We start from the raw sequence: 20,079 nt of genomic DNA, 5'->3' as shown, positions 1-20,079 counted from the left end.
GCCTAATCCACAACATTTTAGCATTTTTTTAACTAATACAACTGCAAGTATATATGCATTATGCAACAGTTACATCATCATTGAGCATCATTTAAGCATATCAAATCTATCTATCTAGTTCAGGATAGAATCATTAGAGCAGCATGACTAGATGATGCACAGGGAAGACCTAGTCACCTGCTGATATCTAGCTTACTTGAATATGTATCACATAACTGAACAACCACTCCACCATGTGCAGCAAGTCTACAATAATGCCAACAACTTAATAGGACAGAATTAAACTAACAAATGTTCCATAGTTTCATGCAACTATGCAAGCATGCTAGATGAACAAAATATCAACCAAATACAGTCTTATCTCTGCCAAGAATAAACATCTTTGAAGTTTCAGAAAGCCAGACATTCTTGGTCTCTGAATCTCTGCAAATATATATACATCTTTCAATGGACAGATGACAGAGTAGAATCCAGCTGAATTATCACACTCGGGATAGAAAACATCTGAAATAATTCACACATATATTTCCAAACTTTCACTGAATCAGAAGAGAAGAGGAGAGAGTAGATTAATATTCATGAGCAGCTTGCACACATGGTCGATCGTCAGGGCGACGCCGGCGGCGAGCTCTGGCCGCGCTCGGCGACGTCGGCGTCGAGGCGAGCGTTGTGCCGCTCCGACGGGCCGGACGGCGGGAGGAAGTCGGACGTCCGGCGGTGCAGGACGCCGGCGGCGCCGGGCTCCGGCGACCGCCGCGCCCACGCGCCACCACTCTCCTCCTGCAGCATGTGCCTCGCGCCGCCGTCGCATGGTCCGCAGAGCAGCACGAGCAAGACGACGACGACGACGACGACAAGCACGGCGACCCGCACCGCTGGCACAACGACGGCGTACGGACGGCGGCAAGGAGGAGCCATGGCGATCGATCGATCGATCAGTGATCAGTCGAGGAGGGAGAAGGGAGCAAGAGTGCGAGACGCGCCTCAGTTCTCTTTGCTTCCTTGTGGTATATTTATATAGCAGCTTGCAGGCTAGTACGTGCACAAGACCTCGTGTGGCGGTGTGGGTGTATTTATTTTATTTTTTTTAAAAAAATGTTTGGATCGTGTCACATCTATGCTCATTTAAAAGTCTGTCACGCCAGCACTGTTTATAACTTTTTACAAATTTACCATTGATATTTTCTAATATTATGGAATAGTTTAAATATTTAGTTAAAACACGTGAATACCATATATTCAAACATGCATATAAGTGATAATAATATATTTGATATTTTTATTTTGTCTATTACATATTATAATATAATATATTTTATCTGTAGCAGAGCTTGGGTATTTTGCTAGTTGGGAAAGAAATATTTGGGTTATATGATTTTCATAAGAATTAGTTCAGTTTCCATAAAAATTAATCCTCTAACATTTTAAAAGATTTGTCACGGATTGTTATATAATTTGTTTCATCTATTATTTTTGCTAGTGATGAAAATAAAATAAACCCTTATTTAAGTGAACATTTCACTAAAGAAATTAATCTTGAGGCTGAGTGAATTTTGTTCAGATGCAATTAGAAAACCCATTTTAATTAAGAGTAGCAACGGTCGGCAGAAATCGTCTCCAAAGATACATGAATTAGCGTATGAATTAGTGTTTCAATATTACGAGGGCAAATAATTAAATCGTAAATGAGATTTTTATAATATTACCAGTATTCCGTGTAACGTCACTACTACTACTAAAATATATATAGAGATCAACACTATAGGTGCCGAAACAGTTAAAATCAGCACCTATAATGTTTTTCTCACCTCCATGTGTAATTAGTATGTGCTATGTAGGATGAGAGAATGGAAGAAGAACGACTCCATTTTTAAGATAGTAGAGATTTAACCCAATTAATAACTAATTAATAAGCAAAGTAACTTTATTTAAGAAAATGAATAATTCGTAGAGAAACATCTAAAAATTAAACTAAATGGCATGCATGTATCATGCGCATTTCTATACGAAATGCTAATTAACAATACCTGCATTACACCTCAAATTAACCTACCAAACTAATCAAAAGAAGGAAATAACAATTAAGCTAGATAATCTCTCCTGCTATTATTATTATAATTCCTAACTAATTAAATCAATTAATTAATGAAGCTACTGCAGAGAGAGATGCTGACTGGCCGGCCGTCTTTCCATGGCCGCGCACGACGATCGCCGGAGCTCAGCTGTGCGGATCGTGGTACGACGGGCCCGACGGCGGGAAGTGCTTCCTCTTCCTCGGGACTGTCGCCCTCTTGTTGTGCCTGTGCGACGGCCCCGACGGCGGGACGGGAGGCTTATGCCTCACCGGCGGCTGGTAGCTCGACATCTTGCCGACGACGGCGGCGCCCTCGCGCATCACCCTCGCGCCCTCGCACGCCGGCGCCAGCGCACCGAACGCGGCGAGCACCGCCGCCACGAGCAGCGCCACCGCGACGACAACCCGAGAAGAAGCCATGGAAACCAAAGAGAGAAGCAGATCGAAGAGACTAGCTAGCTAATTAAGCTCTTTGTAGAGTGGCAGGATGATGACGTAGTCCCGCGGGTGGGGTTTATATAGAGGGGAGGAGAGTATGGCGGCGATTCATCGGGAGGGAGGGAGAAATCGCTGCTGATTCCGGAGGAATCTGCGGATTCCATCAGATAAACACGTACTCCGATCCTCACGCATGGATGGATCACACTTGCTTTGCGTTTGCATTGCATGCAGGAATGTGTCCAACGGCTTATCTCATCCTCTAGTTAATTAGCACTATCCTCTACTCTAACATGCGATTCGGAAGGAGAGATAATGATGTATATACCGTGGATTATCACTCGGTAATCAGATTATCCTCGAGTAACTAGAAATTCAAAATTGAGTTCGTTCAGCTTGTCTAGTAACTGTGACACGGTTAGCTCTGAACTGAGGAAGAAATGCTCAGAAACAAAAACGGAAAAAAATAACAATAATAATGGAGATAATCTCTAAAACAGTTAAAACAGATCGAGCCGATGAATTTCGGAGGCAGATTCAACTTACGGCCGGCGGTGGCGGCGCCGGCGGCGGGAACGTGGAACGGCGACTTTGCCGGCGAGCGGAACCCGGTGGTCGATCGCCGGAGGTGTCAGACGTACTTTCTGCTGTGGGCCGCCGCATGCACGAAGCTTGGGCTTTTATGTGGGCCGTATTGGCCGATGTCGCGGAATTTTTTTTATTTATAATTTTTTTTATTAAAAGTTTTACAAAAATAATTTTCCATTTTGAAAATTAACGGAAATAGTCGCCTACCGCCCTCTGGGAGGGCGATTTTTAAAAATCGCCCTCCCAGAGGGCGGCGAAAATGACGTGGCAGACGGCCGTTCGCTCTCGGGCGACGGCCGTCAACGAAATTTGCAGGCGGCCCCCTTGCCGCCCTCTGGGGGAGGGCGATTTTGTACTGTGCTCTATATTTTTTTTATATAAATATCAATAGTTATCAAATCTTTTTATATTGAAAACTATACAAGATTAAAATCTCCAAGACTGGTAAAATACAATTTTATTATTTTTTAGGGCATATTTGGAATGTTACCGTACAAATATTTTGTTAATGCCAAAATATAAGCAAGTTTTGGCACTACCAAATATTTGGTAAGGTAAAATTGCATTTGATCATATTTGGTTTGCTGCCAAAATGTAAAATTGTAGTGAAGAATGTTGTACATAATCTCAATTCTAGATTACGTATTACCAATTAATAGGCTTCCATTTTCGTGTGTGGTGTGGTAGTGGGAAAGAAGATATGAAGAGGTTGCCTTCAGATTGTCAATTATATAGCGTCGTTTTCACTGCAATATATGTGAACTCAATGAGATACATTATTCATTAGATGTGACAAGACGATCACGCGTGGGCGTGATTCACTTTATGTCAACAGGCAGCGCCGAAAGTTGATAGTGATAACTCGAGCTGCCGCTTTTCATGTGTGCTGTTGTGGACTGTGCGCGCTACTGGATATGGCACTACCGTGAAGCGCCGAAAGTGTGTTGTTGTGAGCATAAGTTGTTCAAGCACCATACGAATGAAAAGAACTACGTAGACGAGACAAACACAAGTAGTACTGCAGTAGTAATAGCAAAAGTAGTACCGCTTTACAAGTTTGTAAGCCAAAAGAAACGGTCACATAAGGACTGAAGAGGTAGAACACTACTGACGAGGCCTCTTACCCCTGTCCCTCCTACCCTGCGCCCTAATGTGCCCCTGGGAGTACGTGAGTCGGTCCGGGGGTACGGCACGGCCAACCCGTCCTGCCTGTACAGGTGTGACCTCTGGCTGCTCCTGAGTGTGCGCCTCTGGAGCTCCTCCAAGCTGAGAGGAGCCTAGTACGTCCTGGTGGTCTGCACCGTGCAAGTCGTCGTCGTAGAACTGGCTAGTAGGACCAGTCCTACCGGCGTGAGACGAAGAGGCCCCAGTACCGAAGATCCCGGCTGCAAATCCTGCTGGACAAGGACCATCAGTTTCGTACAGGTATTTAACAGTATTAATAAAAAGTAAAGTACCGTGTGGGCGAGGGATCGACGCTCCGTGAGAGGAAGAGCTGGCGAACGCGCCCGAAGAGGTGGCGAACGCCCCTGCGGAGCTCGCGGAAGCGCCGGTCGTGCCTGCGAACGCGCTCGAAGGCATACGAGGTCCTGCGATGAGGAAACGTGTAGTTAAAACATGGTGACACATTCGTGCAAAAGCTGAAACAAAAATGAACTAATATCTGGGCTGAACTGTACCATGCGAAACTGGTGCTGTAGGTCGCACTGCTCCGAAGCTAGGGGCGCTCGAAGACAAACGAGGTCCTGCTCCGACGGTAGGACCGCGAGGCCGTGGGTGTACCGGACCAGCTGGAGGTACGACGTCCACGGCGCTGCGACAGGAGAAGACGCGCATGACCGCACGCATCTTCTCCTGCATCCGGTCGAAGGTCGACCTCTGCTCAACGTCAGTCAAGTGCAAACCTCTGCTCAACCTCACCTGGACTGCGGTGATATCGGCACTGATATCCCGTGCCGCATCAGCCTATGCAAGATGGAAATAAAAAATTCAGTAGTTGTCCTATATTATGCAAGATAAATGACATAATTGTTGGAAGTAATACAAATTGGACGTACCGCCACAAAGTAGTCTCGGTCACGGTGCGTGGGATACGCGTCCGTGACAGCGGCAACGTGCGGCTCTGGGGCGTCTGGAGTGAAGGTCACACGCGCACGAGTGCGAGGAAGGTACCAGCGAAGGTAGTCACGGTAGTTCTCCTCCGTGTGTGGGAAGAGCTCGTTGATCACCTCCTCTGTAGCTAACACCCAGTCGTCAACGTACTGCTGTACACGTGGAGCCCAAAGTGCGCCTGCTAGCTGTCCCCGTCGAGTCAACCTGTGAAGAGAGGTAAATTGTATGGCTCGATGATGTAATTATCATAAAAATTTAGAAATGAACAATCCGAACTCACGAGTGGTCGGCAGGGGGGACGGTCGGCTGCACGTTGCCCGGAAACACCTGCCTAAGTCCGAACTGTCTCATCACACGCTGCGGGCAGTGAGGCTCAACGAAAATGTCGAACACCATCGGCAGGATGGTGAGCCAGTAAGCCTGGTCGCGTGTGCACAAGGACGAAAGTCCTAGCGGTGCTCTCGCAGCGACGGCCTCTTCTGTGTACGGCTCCCAGATGACGTCGCTCGGCTGGAGACGGTCAAACTCGAACACGAAGTCCGGGTAACCACGTCTCACCTGGACGTGAGCGTAACGACGCTGCAATAAACATGATCGGAATTAGACATGTTATGTGAAGGAAAAAAAAAGAAGAGGACTGATAAACTTATAACGCAGCGAAGTTGCACTAACCCCACGTCGACACCAGTAAGTCCCCATCGTGGGACCGTCCTCTGGCCACTGCGCGCTGCGACCAACCCCGTAGGGTGCGCTGTCCACCACTGGTCGCCCTATGGCAAACCTCTCGGCTGCCCAAAGCTGAAGCAACATAGGACAGCCAGCGATGATCGCTCCCGCGTCAGTCTTCGTGCACGCCTCACAGAGGGCACGGTACGTGGCTGCTAGCACGGCAGAACCCCAGCTCCACTGCGGCACGTCCTGTGGCTGAGCATCCGCGATGGACCGTGCGTAGTGGACCAGCCGGAAGTCCACAGCGTGCCCGTGGGTGCTAGTGAACATCACCCACCCGAACAACCACAACAGGTACGCCTCAAGGGAGCGTCGGACCGAGTAATCATCAGCGTCAGGGTGCAGAAGGTCCGCCTACAGTTAAGAATGAAATGTTAGTACAAAACACTCATCCGGTCGCAAATAAGCATGTATGATAATAACAACTTATTTACTTACAGTGAACTGGAGCAACCAAGCCTTGCTAGGCCCGACTGTAGAGTACGGAGGAAGGGTGGTGGTCGGTCCTAGGTGTGGAAGGCGCATCACCTGCTCGAAGCGCGCAGTGATATCCTCCTTCCACCCAAAAACACCGTCGACGGGACCAACTGGTGCTCCCGCCAGCGGTAGCCCGAGCAGGTACGACACGTCCTGCAGTGTCGGAGCCATCTCCCCACAGGGAAGGTGGAACGTGTGCGTCTCAGGTCTCCAGCGGTCTACAAGAGCGGCAAGGAGTGACCGGTCTGCATCCCACCGCTTCGCTGGGTCACGGTCGTCCGCCGCCGCCTCAACAAGCCTACAAAGTGGTAGAAGGCCTGCCACACGCAACCTGTATAGAGCAAACTTCAAACATAAGTGCAAAACAAAGCAAAGTTGAGTTCAAATGTGAACATACGCGTACCAAGGAACGTGACGGGGGTCGACACGCAACCACTCGCGCGACGTGCGTGGACGGAAGGTGCCGAGCTGTGCACCCTCGACTGCTGACAGGAACGAGCGGTGGTTCCTGTCAATCCCACGGTTCAACAGCGCCGGTGTGTCGTACGCCATACCTGCATCAAATAGGTTGATCAGAAACATATAAATAATTAGTTCAACATAAGTAATAAATGTTCATAAGCGAATTACTAACACATATTAAACAAGAGTACAAACAAACAAAAGTGTTTAGTCCGAACACTCATCACGATAACATTATGATACAACACCGAATAGTTCGCAATACTACTAGTACAACAATAGTCGGAGGTACTCATTACAACAAGATTGAATTGAAATTACACGATAGAAGTATTTAGTCCGAACACTCATTACATCATTTTATTTCCTAAATCGAAAGCATTGTTACACCATGGAATCGCCTGCTGCGCGACGACGCCTTGGCCTTGCGCGCCTGCTTGTTGTTCCTTCACCAGGTGGTCGCCTACCATCACTTGCCTGTCCAGATGGACTAGCATCAGCGCCGCTTGGAACTTCTGCATTCTTCGGGCATTTCTTGTAAGTATGGCCGCGCAGATCACACTTGCTGCAGCGTAAAGTCCTCCCACCTGCTTCTGACTCATCCATATCATTTCTGATGCGTCTAGTTTGGCGTCGACCCTTTTTCACCCTTAACTTAGATGGATCTGGAATATAAAAAACTTGGGCACTCAGCGTTGTGTAAGATCCTGAGATCCCGAACCCATATATCTCCTCACTCCATGTATGAAAGATTGCTTCTTTCCTGAAATAATTTGAGACGTACACATTGGGAGATATGCCACAATCACCGGCAGCAGCAAGAACGTGTGAGCAAGGAAGGTGATGAAGCTTCGGCTTCATACAACTGCAGGTACATCCACCATCCGCCTTCAAGACACATTCCTGCACGGCTTGCTTGCGATAGATACCACGCCTGCTCCTATCAACACACATTATTTCATACCGATGCACTTGTGTGCCTTGAGCAACAACTCTATGTCTCCGTGCCTTTTTGATTTTATCTTCCATGTACTTTGTCACTACGTTGCCAAACACTATGTTGTTATCGGCCATGGACGGACCAATTTTCTTGTATCGATCCCTAAAGTAGGCTTGCGTGCCGTGAAGGATGAATTCAACAATAGCAACCAATGGAAGTACCCGAACTCCTCGCATTACCCAGTTGTACACCTCTGCCAAATTGGTTGTCATTATGCCATACCGAGATCCATCGGTGTCGAACAATAGAGCCCACTTCTCCTTAGGCTCATTCTCAATCCACTGAGAGAAATTTCTGATGGCCGACCCTGACCTCCTTCTCATTGTTGGTGGGTCATCATGTAATGCACCAAGAGGTATGGGAGGCTCGTCACCTTCAACTTGTGGTCTGCGAGATTGCTCATCTGTTTGCTTCGTTGTCAACTCATCCAACTTGTCCCACAACTCATTAAATTTCTTCTCTTGGTTCTGTGCACAGAGCCTCTTAAAGAGATCCATAAGATGCTTGTTCTTGAATTGCTTATAGAAATTTGCACCCATGTGACGCATGCACCACCGACTCCGAACATCAGGCCACTTAGCTGGAAGTCCCTTCTCATCCCAACCGTTCTGCAAGTAGTCAATAGCCCGCAACATACCCGCATGACGATCATGTATAAGGCAAACGTTGGGCCTCATACGCACCACTGCAATGTGCACTCTCTCTAGGAACCAGTACCAGCTTTCAGTGTTCTCACTCTCTACAAATGCGAAAGCCATAGGTAGAACCTGGTTGTTCCCATCACACCCAATTGCTGTCAATATCTGACCTCGGTATTTACCTGTCATAAAAGTTCCATCTATGCATAGAACAGGTCGACAATGCACAAAAGCATTGATGCAAGCACCCAATGAGAAAAAGGCTCTTTGCAGCACACTCTTTGTTCGATCTTCAACCGATGTAAATGTATGTAGGTCATAGTAAGTATTATTATTCCTCTGGGCAATGGTGGCTAACAAACGAGGCAAATTATCATAAGAAGCTTCAAATGTGCCATACCTCATCTCAATGATCTTTTGTTTGGCTCTCCAGGCCTTTGCATAGCTTATGGTGTACTTGAATTTGTTCTCGATGTGCCTAATAATTGATTTTGGTTCAAAGCCAATGTTACCAACAACACTGCTGTACATCTCACTTGCCACAAAAGCTGAAGTGATGTTTCGGTGATACTTCTCCACCCCTTGTAAGTAGCACTTGTGCTCGGTCACAATGCTAACTTTCCAATAATCATTCCATTTACCCTTATATGCATGGACACGCCACGGACATTCTTCCTTCATGCACCTCACTTCATACACATAATTTGTTGACTTGACCACCCTAAACTCTCTCTGCAATGAAACTGCCCAATGCTTCACCGCCTCCTTCATCTCATCCTTATGAGCATACCTTGCACCCTCAATTACCTCGTTCTCCTTATACTCCCAGGGTACATGATCACCCTCTGATATAACAAGACCAGAGAAGTCCTCATTTGCCCAATCAGTGGCCATTACATCACCTTCCTCATCGGATGATGCGTCGTCCTCCGCTTGCTCATTATCCGAATCTTCCCTCTCCATTTCATCAACAATTATACCGACTCTCTCCCCCTCATCCGCCATGCCCATGGCCTGCTCCTCCCTTGGTTGATTTTCCTCATTTTGCATCGATGGTCCAACAACATCCCCTGCATTGCTAGGACCCTCCACATCTTCGGTTTGCATTGAAACATTTGTATCTTTCTCTTGTACCGACACAAATATAACGAGGGGCCATGACCGTTCAAAAGCCATTTCCACATACCGTCTCCAAGCAGCAGTGCTGTCCATCGGCATTAGTTCCCAAAAATAACCTTCTATTGCACGACTCACTACAACAGATACTGACATTGTGTAGACTTCTTGGTCTATTCTAAATCCTCTCAACAACCAACTATAAATTGACTCAAATGTTCTCTCCGCAGGCCTATCGATGCCCTTAGATGTCATTACAAAATCTAACAGATCAACACCATCTGGACCAAATCTAATATTTCCTTCACCGTGAACTATCTGAAATGTGACCTTACTTGACATTGTGCCTGATGAAAACAATAACTGCGTTAACCTCGCATTTCTGTACTACGCCCTAAGTTACATTCTCTACAATATTGTTCTCTAAATTTCTAAAAGTAGGTTACATTCTCCAGATCAAACTAAACTACATCTTACAATTAACACTACTGTCTATGTCTCAATTCATACTATTATATTCTATGCTCTGGATCTACACATATGTGCTGTGTGCTACAGATCTGCTAAAATATATGGAACTAAAACTAAAACGCAACATATGTACTCAAACGTAATATATTAGTACAAATGCAAAAGATGTATGGGAGCATACCTGTGATGAAGTGAGCGAACCAGCAGGGCTTCGCCGCTCCCCTTCTGCTGCCCTCCCCTCTCTCTCTCTTTCGTTTTTTTGGATTTTTAGTGAATATAATGAAATTTCACAGGGGAGGGGCTGGGCTTTATAGGGGGGAGGCAAAAATCGCCCTCCCCCAGGGCGGCAAGGGGGCCGCCTGCAAAATTCCATGCCCCCTCGCCGCCCATTTGCAGGCGGCCCCCCGCACAGTACAAAATCGCCCTCGCGGAGGGCGGCAAGGGGGCCGCCTGCAAAATTCCATGCCCCCCCTCGCCGCCCATTTGCAGGCGGCCCCCCGCACAGTAGAAAATCGCCCTCGCGAAGGGCGGCAAGGGGGCCGCCTGCAAATTTCGTTGACGGCCGTCGCCCGAGAGCGAACGGCCGTCTGCCACGTCATTTTCGCCGCCCTCTGGGAGGGCGATTTTTAAAAATCGCCCTCCCAGAGGGCGGTAGGCGACTATTTCCGTCAATTTTCAAAATGGAAAATTATTTTTGTAAAACTTTTAATAAAAAAAATTATAAATAAAAAAAATTCGATGTCGCGGTGGATAAGTGAAACTTGTACGGCCCATTTAGTTACTGGGCCACGTGGCAGACGAGCATGGGGTCGGATAGGATGGTTGACTAGTCAAACTTTTTTTTTTCCTTCACCCATTTTATACGGCTAAATATACGTACCTACCCGATTGTTTGTACTCAAGATATAAGTAAATGCTACTCATATTTTGTACTCCCTCCGTCCCATAATATAAGGGATTTTGAGTTTTTGCTTGCAACGTATGACCACTCGTCTTATTCAAAATTTTTTGAAACTATTAATAATTTTATTTGTGACTTACTTTATTATCTACAGTATTTTAAGCACAACTATTTGTTTTTTATATTTATAAAAAAATTTGAATAAGACGAGTGGTCAAACGTTACAAGTAAAAACTGAAAATCACTTACATTGTGGGACGGAGGGAGTAGTATGCATGTTGAATTATTGCTTCCCAGGCTTAAATTTTCCTAGAATAAAATGCAACACTCGTATTTCAATGTGGATTGCAGCTACTTCCTATTTCTATGGATGGTAAAATAAGGTTTCTGTTAATTATCAACAGTATGCAAACTCGAAACGGGGAATGGTTGATGCGTGTAGTTCCCTGCAACCAATGAACCAATGGTTTCGAGTTATATTTGTCAGGCAGTTTCTCTGAATTTGTAATTCAGTTCATGTTTGGAATCTGGCAAGCATGTGAAGTACTGGACATTGTTCCAAGTATGGTCAGGTGAGAAACAGAATTTCCAGAACGGAATTTGGGGGCGCATGCAGTTGCAACAAAGAAGCAATGCTTCTTGTGGAACTAGGCTAATCAGGATGATAGATCAGTTATCACAGTAATATTTGGAGAAAACTTCTCCAAAGAACATTTACTTCTTCAAGCCCTCAATGCTAGTATAAAATGTCTCAGGTTCTATCTCAGCAGTAGAACAACAATTATTCAGCAAGCTTCACCAAGGTCTTCTTCTCAGTTCATGTGAGCTAGCAATTTGTTCAGTTTTTTTACACTTAATCCAATCTCTGCCTCTGGCTTTGCATCAGGACTGAACAAGACCAAAGAATCAATGGGGAGGAATGGAGTGGTGGCAGCTACTGCTGCTGCCTGCATCTTGCTGCTCATCCTGCTGACGTCAGGCCAGCTGCAGCTGGCGTCAGCGGAGTCCGAGATCGGCAGATGCTACGATGACTGCTTGCCTGACTGCGAGCAAGGCAGTTCTCGAGCTGGCTGCAAGCTCTTCTGCTTCACCTGCTGCGTCTTGAAGCCGATTCACAACTGTACCCGAGGCGGCGAGTCGACGGCGGCGGCGGCGGCGCCGGTGTTCGCCGGAGATGCAGGCTGCAGGGAGCTCTGCACGTCGTCGATCGGGGATGCGGCAACCGGAGAATGTAAGATTATGCGGTCCTTCATTAGTCTGCAGACTTAGTCCTACCTCGGGGTTTTAATAAGTGACACGGTTGATTTTTAAGTATGTGTTTAATCATTCGTTTTATAGGAAAAATTTATAATCATTTGTTTTATAGGAAAAATTTATGTAAATATATAGTAGAATATAAATCATACTTAAAATATTTTTGTGTGATAAAACAATTCACAACAAAATTAATTATAATTACATAAATTTTTTAATAAGACAAATAATCAAACATATGAAAAAAGCTAATGGTGTTATCTATTAAAAAAATAAAAGTAATACTAAATTACTAATTGACAGGCTCCTCCATATATATTAATATATGATAATGTTGCAAACTCATAGTTATGAACGTGTGTTCATGCGATCTCGCATGTGTTTGCATCTTAACTTTTTTTTTTTGGGTTATTATGGCTAGCAGCACGGGCAACAGATGCTGATGTTGCAGCTTGTGTCGATAGCTGCAACAGTTACAAGGAGAAGAACTAGGAAGTGACGACCGCCCGTCAGCATCTGCTACAACGCCTGAAATTGCTACATGTTGAAGAAATAAGTAAAATGTCGAGTTTAGTTATTTATGCTGTAACACCCAATTAATGGATAATATGGATCCTTATCCTTAAATCAAAATTTCATTTCTACTAGCTAAGTTTGCTACAAGTACATGGGTGTTGGGAATTTATGAAAATCCAAGGTCAATCTAAAGTCGTATGTACACGTACACTGACAACATTCAGAAATTGTAAGTAGAGGTAAATAGCAGTTCTAGCGACTTGTAAGCGTCACGCGGCACGATGAAATCAGGAGTAGAAACAAAACAAACTAATTCTCCAACACGATCGGTAGTTCATTGATCTGTTCACCCAGGGGCAAGCAGAGTAACTTCGAGATCACAAAATTCACAACCAGTTCAAGATCACTGCTGGTGATTCTGGTGGCTAAGCTTTAGCTTCATAGGTCGACATGGCTAGTACTCCATTCGTCTGTGATAAAAAACAAACAATATTCCATGATTATTCTCATTTTTTTGATAATGGATTAAATAAAACCCAGCCTCTACATCCTGAAGAATGTACACAACCACAGTATTTTACCGAAATTGCTAATGGGCGCGCACGCGCCATCAACACAACTCGCGCGAGGCCCACATTCTCATCCGCGTATGCGCGAGATGCTTATCGGTGCATGGGGCTAAGCCCACGCCGGCCCACAGAAGCGGAAGCAAGCACGTCTGACTTGTTTTTGTCTCTCTTTTCTATCTCACGTGATTAGCTTCATATCATTTTATATACACAGTGTATGAAAAAAAATTGAAATTCGAATGAACTTTATACTGAAAATTTAAAACTTTCAATTTAAATTTGAAAACTTTTAAGTCAAGATTTGAAAACTTTCAACTTAAATTTAAAAACTTTCAGTCAAGATTTGAAAATTTTCAACTCAAATGTGAAAACTTTCAATTGAAAATTTAAAACTTTTAAGTCAAGATTTGAAAATTTTCAACTCAAGATCAAAAACTTTCAAGTCAAAATTTGAAAACTTTCAACTCAAATTCGAAAACTTTACACTCAAATTTGAAAACTTTCAACTAAACTTTCAATTCGTATTTTAAAATTTTCAACCCAACTATTTTATTTATCATTTCATTACAAAAATCAATTAGTGTAAACCGCTAAAGATTAGCACTAACACAGATATTAGTGGAAGGCTCGGAAGGTGCTCGTGCGGGACTGGCAGCATCTGCGCGTCTGCGACTTTGCTTCGCAGCGCGTACGCGCCTATTAGCATCACCCCAGTATTACATCGTCAATCACTTAGGCTTACAAACAAGTTCAAAGGCAAACGCCACCATAGGAGGCAGGCGGACGACAAAGACATCAGAACAAGTCTCACAACAAAAGATTTCAACTAACAATTCAATCTTCCTCTCCAATTCCACCCAGATTTTGAGTAGAATTCTATAACGATAACTTTCAATTTTTGGCACCCAATCTTCACGGCTTCCTCATCACCTTCTTTAAGAAGCAAAGACCACTAGCGAGCCCAGTGTGTCGCCCTAAAAATAACCTGCAAGAGAGAGTTAATATTTTAGCCATTGAAGACTACATCATTCCTAGCAAGTCAAAGTGCCCAAGAGATAGCTGCAACTCCCACGAAGAGTTGATCTCTAAGGTTAGGTACTAAGCCCCTTGACCAACCACCTAGAAGATTAGCAGCAGAAGTAGGCACTTGTATTCCTAGAAGATTAGCAGCAGAAGTAGGCACTTGTATTCCTAGGACCATGAAAAGAGCATTCCAAACCAACTGTGCAACATGACAATCAAGATTCTTTAGTACTTCCTTTCCATCTCCTTTTAACCAAATTGTCTTTTGTTAAGAGTACTCTTTCTTTGATATACCAAAGGAAAATCTTAATCCTAAGTGGAATTCTGAGCTTTCAGATTAAAGATCTTGGTACCACATTATGTTACATAAGAGCCTTATACATAGAACCCATCGAGAAGACTCCCCTCCCATTGGATTCCCATCTTAAAAAAAATCTGGACTATTAGATAAGTTAAACAAGGCCACCTTGGCTACCAGTTTGTACCATGCATTCAGGTTACCCCCACCAACGCCCTTCTAAAGGACACATTTAGAGGAACATTGCCCAGTACTTCGCTCACTCTCGCATGCTTATTTCTTGTTAGTAAATAGAGTGAGGGATACAACTTATCAAAGGAGTTGTCACCCACCCAGCGATCCTCCCAAAATCTCACTTGTTCTCTGTACTACTAAAATGATTAAATTCTTATTTAAGAAAATGGAAAAGTTAGAACAATTCAACAGTACTACTAGAGCTAGAAAGAAACTATAGAGCGTCAGTAGAAGAAACTTAGGTGTACACCTACCAAGCTAGAAAGAAATATTATTCGAAAATTAGAACAATTCAACACTACTGGACAATAGTAATGCTACTCTACATGTCAAACCTGACACTAGCATGCTGCCTGTGAGCAATAGAGAAAAAAAAAAACTCCCTCCGTCCCATAGTCCCATAGTATAACAACCTAGTACTGGATGGAACATCTCATAATACAATGAATCTGCATTGTATTATGAGATGTCACATCCGGTACCAGGTTGCTATATTATGGGATGGATGGAGTAACTATATATATTTTTCACCCAAAAAAGGAACTAAATTGCGCATTCATGAGAGAAAACAGTATAATCTCACAACATACTCTTGTTAACTTATACACATTAAGCATATGCTCGAGCTGCTCTTTATGGTTGATTTAAACTTGGAATAAACCCTACAGATGCTACTAGCAGTTGTTCAAAAACAACTGTGCATTTGATACATTCACTTATAAATAGGTTGGCAGTTATCAATATTTTACTGGCCAAATAACATCCATTTTGTTTAATCAGCTAACATTCCACTATGTAATAGTCTAACTGTACGAGTATAAAAACCAAAACATAGTACTTCACCTAATTTCCTTCGCTAAACACCCCAGTTTTTCTGTCTTTTTGAATCATGACCATTCTCAACTACGGTTGATTCTTCCAGTTGATTCTCTACATGTCACTTCAAATTCATAATCTGAACATAAAATGGAGATAGTGAAATGGGTACGGGTGCATTCGTATCATCTTACAAACTATACATTTTATGCACCAATGCACGTTTTCTAATCATTCTATTGGATGATTAACTACTTAGCTCACCTTGTTTGATTAGTTGCTCGTAAGGCATTACGAAATTGCATAAAAATCTTGTTTGGTGTATCGTTACATAAGTATGTCATAAAATACTTTTACTAGGATTTGTCATCTTCAAGGATCATAAGCTCCGTACTGGTTTTCATGTGATCATTTATTCTTATCTGTAATAGTCTAGAGTTTGCACATTAATTGGTCAGTCTAACTGGAGACAAGAGGACAACTAGACCTTGAGCCCTAGGCTGGTCTCCGGTCTCCTAAATTCATATAAAGATATAGTCATGTGCATAGTCAAGTTCAACACTACTCTTTATAATTTTCTAACTCCGTCTTTATGTAGTAAGTAAAATTCTATGAAGTGTATCTACTGTTTGTATAGTTAGATCATTGTATTGTTACAAGGTAATATAATTTTGATATCCCCGTGATTTCATCTCAGTACAATTTTGAATTTCAATAGGTTTGTTTATGATAGACGATAAGGAAAACTCTTGTACAGTTTACTATCCGCATTTCTGGAACTATAAAGAAGACTCACACATCCCGATTTCCGATGTTTGGTTTGCAGTTAGAAAATGTCAATTTGCCTCAGTATCGATTCTTTGGCAAAACACTTAGTAACAATTGTTATGGGGGTTAGTCATAGAATGATACCAATGTTGAGTCATATGTTAAAGTGTGCTGGGATTGTATTTGTTGGTACTGAAGTCACAATACACGATGAGACTATGGTGCCAGTTGAAAATGCATTTAATATGTGCAAGTATCCACCAGTGGTGACCAGGGTTCACATTATTAGAACCCAATACGATATTATTTCGGCCGAAATTTTTATTTTTATTTCATTTTTTCGTGAATTTGGTAATATTTTGTTCAAAATTGATCAAATTTTATTCATAAAATTATATAATTTCGGACCGAGAGATTAAACCATGCCAAGTAGTTACACAATGGATTTTAGGTTGGGTCTTCTATATCTGGACTTGGTGAGTATGGAGAAGGAACATCTACATCCAAATTAGCTTAGGTTGGGATATTAGAAGGATTCACAGAAAACAGTTTCTAACATAATTGATTCACCGCACACGGAGATAGGCAAAGTCACGGAGATTTATCTTATCTTTTCAATTAGAGGCGTTTATTTGTGATGATTTCTTGTTAAAATATTTTAACTACACACATGTTGTATTGCTGACCACTTTTCCACCCTTCTCATTCTCTACATTATAAGTTCATCGTATAATTGGTGGTTATGAAGCAATGAAATAAGACAAGAATCTAATATCACCTTTTAAAATAAATAGTTTGAGTACTACAATGAGATAGTTCTTGAATCTTAAAGATGAAGGATGTGAAATAGTTTTTGAAGTTATAGATGAAGAGTGTGAGAAATATTTAGTAAGGGTTCTGTTAATGAATAAATCTGATGGTTTTACTTTTGAAGTTAGAGAAGAAGATTGTGAGAAATTTTTAGTAAGGGTTCTGTTAATGAATAAATCTGATGGTTTTACTTGGAATTTGATAGTGGTTTATGGTTCTACTAAAAAATGATGAGTTTTTAAAACTTGTTTTAATTTGCCAAAAAACAGTCCTATCCAATAGTGTTGGGGTGTGAATTTAATATAATTAGAAAATAAAGTGAGAAAAATAAGAAGGGAGGTTATAATAAATAGAGTTTTCTGTTCAATGCAATTGTTGATCAAAATAAGTTGAGTATGTGTGTTATCACATGGTATAATAACTAATGAATACAGTGTGAGAAGCTTAGTCGCTAACAGCTGGGAGAGTAATTATCTAATTACAATAATAGTAAGAAGTCTAAAGAGGATTTATTCTGATCATGTACATATTCCATTGGATACATATCAATTACCAAAAAAAGAAGTTTGAAAATAGTTGGATGTTGAGGGAAGATGTACATAATGCGGTGAGAAAAGCCTTTTAAGTTTAAAAATAGTTTGATGTTGAGAGAAATATACATGATGTGGTGAGAAAAGCCTATGAAATAGTAAGGAGGGTCTCTTAAGTATAGAAAAATGGTAAAAAAAATCTTAGAAATTTAAGGAAAGCTCTTAAGGGTTGGAATATGAATTGGAAAGGAAAGTATAAGAGAGAAAAAGGAGAAATTAGTGAGGGAGTTAGAAGAGTTAAATAAATGGTGTAAGAATCATGGTGTATGTGAGCATAGAAGAGAGAGGGAGATAGGATCAACCGAGGTTTACTACGAGGAAGGAGATGCTAAAATGGTTACAAAGATGCAAGGAGAGAGATGTGTTAGAGGTGATAATAACACTAAATAATATCATGCCAAAGCTAATGGGAGAAGGAGGAAAGATATGTTTTTTTGTTTGAAACAGGAGAATGTGTTGATAGCTGGGCAAGAGCAGTTGCTGAGTTTTATAGCTGTCGGTGACATGGGACCGGGAGTATCATAACTAGAGGCTTGGGCAGGAGCAATCACCCACGAGGCCTGACCCCCTCGGGGCGGGGGGGGGGGGGGGTCGGGCCCGAGGGTGATGTGGCCGCCCCCCCTCCTTGTCTCCCCGAGGGGTCGGACCGCTCCCGTTTCGGCCCCGAGGGCTGAGGCGCCCCGACCCCTTGAAGGTTGTGCGCCGCGTGTATAGGTTAGGTGAGCGCAGCGGGGCTCACCTGACCGCATTTATTGCGGTTTGGACGAAGCGCGTCACGCCGCATGTAACGCCGTGCAGCGCGCTCGTTTATCCGGTCTGTGACCGGTCACAGACCGGTCAGATCGTGGGTTAGGTGGCAATAGGCGGTCTGACACACGCCTCGCCCCATCCCGTCAGGATGAGAGCCTCCAAGCACTCGTCCCTAGCCGGAGCCGGCGTGTTATCTCCTGGAGATGGCACGTTGGCCCCGGCCAGATATATGCCAGGCTTCATCCTAACCATTACAAGCAAGATATTGTATGAAGAAGGGCGAACATGCAGATTGTTAAACTGACGCGTGGTGGACAAAAATGACCGATTTGTGACCGGTCTGACACTGGTCATGTCGTCAGCAGACAGCCATTTTCCCACGTCGCGCCTGCTTCCGGCGGAAGTGGAGGTAGGTATGGGCCGTCCCATCAGAAGGTCATTCGGACGGCAACCATACAAATCTCCGTCCATTAATGAAGAGAAGGCAAGTCCAGTTTGGAAAGGGAGAGATGGTGCATGTGGTATCCCCTTGAGATATAAAAGGAGGACCTTGCCCACTTAGAGAGGGGGGAGAGGGAGAAACAAAAAAACGATCCCAGAACGATCGGGGGCTGGCTCGCACTTTGTAGCTTCTTCATACACGATCCACCAAAACACAGGAGTAGGGTATTACGCTTCTCAGCGGCCCGAACCTGTATACATCGCCCGTGTCTTGTGTGTTTCCACTCTCGCGAACCTTCCACATACCAAGAGCTTAGAACTTCACCCAGGCTCCCCGGCCGAACCGGCAAAGGGAGGCCTGCACGGTCTCCCGGTGAGGAGCCCCACGCTCCGTCAATAGCATATTTTTATAAAGATCTATTTGGGCCACCTGAAAGATCTAATATAAGATTACAAAATTTGGAGATGGGACAATTGTCTGATGATCAAAAGAAGGAATTGTTGAAACCCTTTACTTTGGAAGAGGTGAAAAAGATGGGACAATTGTCTGAAGATCAAAAGAAGGAATTGTTGAAACCCTTTACTAGGTGAAGAAGGTTGTGTTTGAAATGGAATGTAAAAGGCACCTAGGCCTGTTGGTTTCCCTGCTTATTTTTATAAACACTTTTGAGTGGTGATAAAAAATGATCTGAAAGCTATGATTGATGATTTTCATCAGATGATTTTGGATATCAAAAGACTGAATTATGGGGTTATATCCTTAATTCCTAAATGCAAAGATGCAGCACAAATTTAGAAGTTTAGGCCAATATGTCTCCTTAATGTTAGTTTCAAAATCATAACAAGAACACTGATAAAGAGGCTAACCTATGTCATAGGTGACTTAATTGAGAAAACACAAACTACTTTTCTTAAATAAAAAAAACATCATGGAGGGAGTAGTGATATTGCATGAAGTTTTAACTAGTGTTCATATGAAAAGCAATCAGGAGTTCTGTTTAAGG

General features: G+C 43.3%; 2 protein-coding genes across 3 annotated transcripts; one reads left to right on the top strand and one right to left on the bottom strand.

Annotated features, from left to right (window-relative positions):
• Positions 1–1,901: 1,901 nt before the first annotated feature.
• Positions 1,902–2,563, bottom strand: LOC4328222 (uncharacterized). Its single transcript, NM_001409284.1, has one exon. It carries the CDS (start codon positions 2,492–2,494, stop codon positions 2,219–2,221), a length of 276 nt encoding a protein of 91 aa, NP_001396213.1. The 5' UTR covers positions 2,495–2,563; the 3' UTR covers positions 1,902–2,218.
• Positions 2,564–11,669: 9,106 nt separating this feature from the next.
• LOC9272291 (uncharacterized) lies at positions 11,670–12,907 on the top strand. 2 transcript variants are annotated; one of them, XM_015769525.3, is made up of 3 exons: positions 11,670–11,809; positions 11,893–12,237; positions 12,685–12,907. In XM_015769525.3, exons 2-3 carry the CDS (start codon positions 11,916–11,918, stop codon positions 12,750–12,752), a joined length of 390 nt encoding a protein of 129 aa, XP_015625011.1. In that variant the 5' UTR covers positions 11,670–11,809; positions 11,893–11,915; the 3' UTR covers positions 12,753–12,907. The 2 variants fall into 2 exon arrangements, with proteins under 2 accessions (XP_015625011.1, XP_025878844.1); XM_026023059.2 differs by having other exon boundaries at positions 12,682–12,907.
• The last annotated feature ends 7,172 nt before the right edge of the window (positions 12,908–20,079 follow it).

This window comes from Oryza sativa, chromosome 2, assembly GCF_034140825.1.
Source record: "Oryza sativa Japonica Group chromosome 2, ASM3414082v1".
Lineage (NCBI taxonomy): Eukaryota > Viridiplantae > Streptophyta > Magnoliopsida > Poales > Poaceae > Oryza > Oryza sativa.
This window is presented reverse-complemented; position numbering and strand designations above follow the sequence as displayed.

Excerpts from the sequence above, each read along its gene's own strand:
- LOC4328222 (NM_001409284.1), bottom strand. The coding sequence starts at position 2,494 with ATGGCTTCTTCTCGGGTTGTCGTCGCGGTGGCGCTGCTCGTGGCGGCG.
- LOC9272291 (XM_026023059.2), top strand. The coding sequence starts at position 11,916 with ATGGGGAGGAATGGAGTGGTGGCAGCTACTGCTGCTGCCTGCATCTTG. Across the intron at positions 12,238-12,681 it reads GGATGCGGCAACCGGAGAAT|CAGCACGGGCAACAGATGCT; the intron begins GTAAGATTATGC and ends TATTATGGCTAG.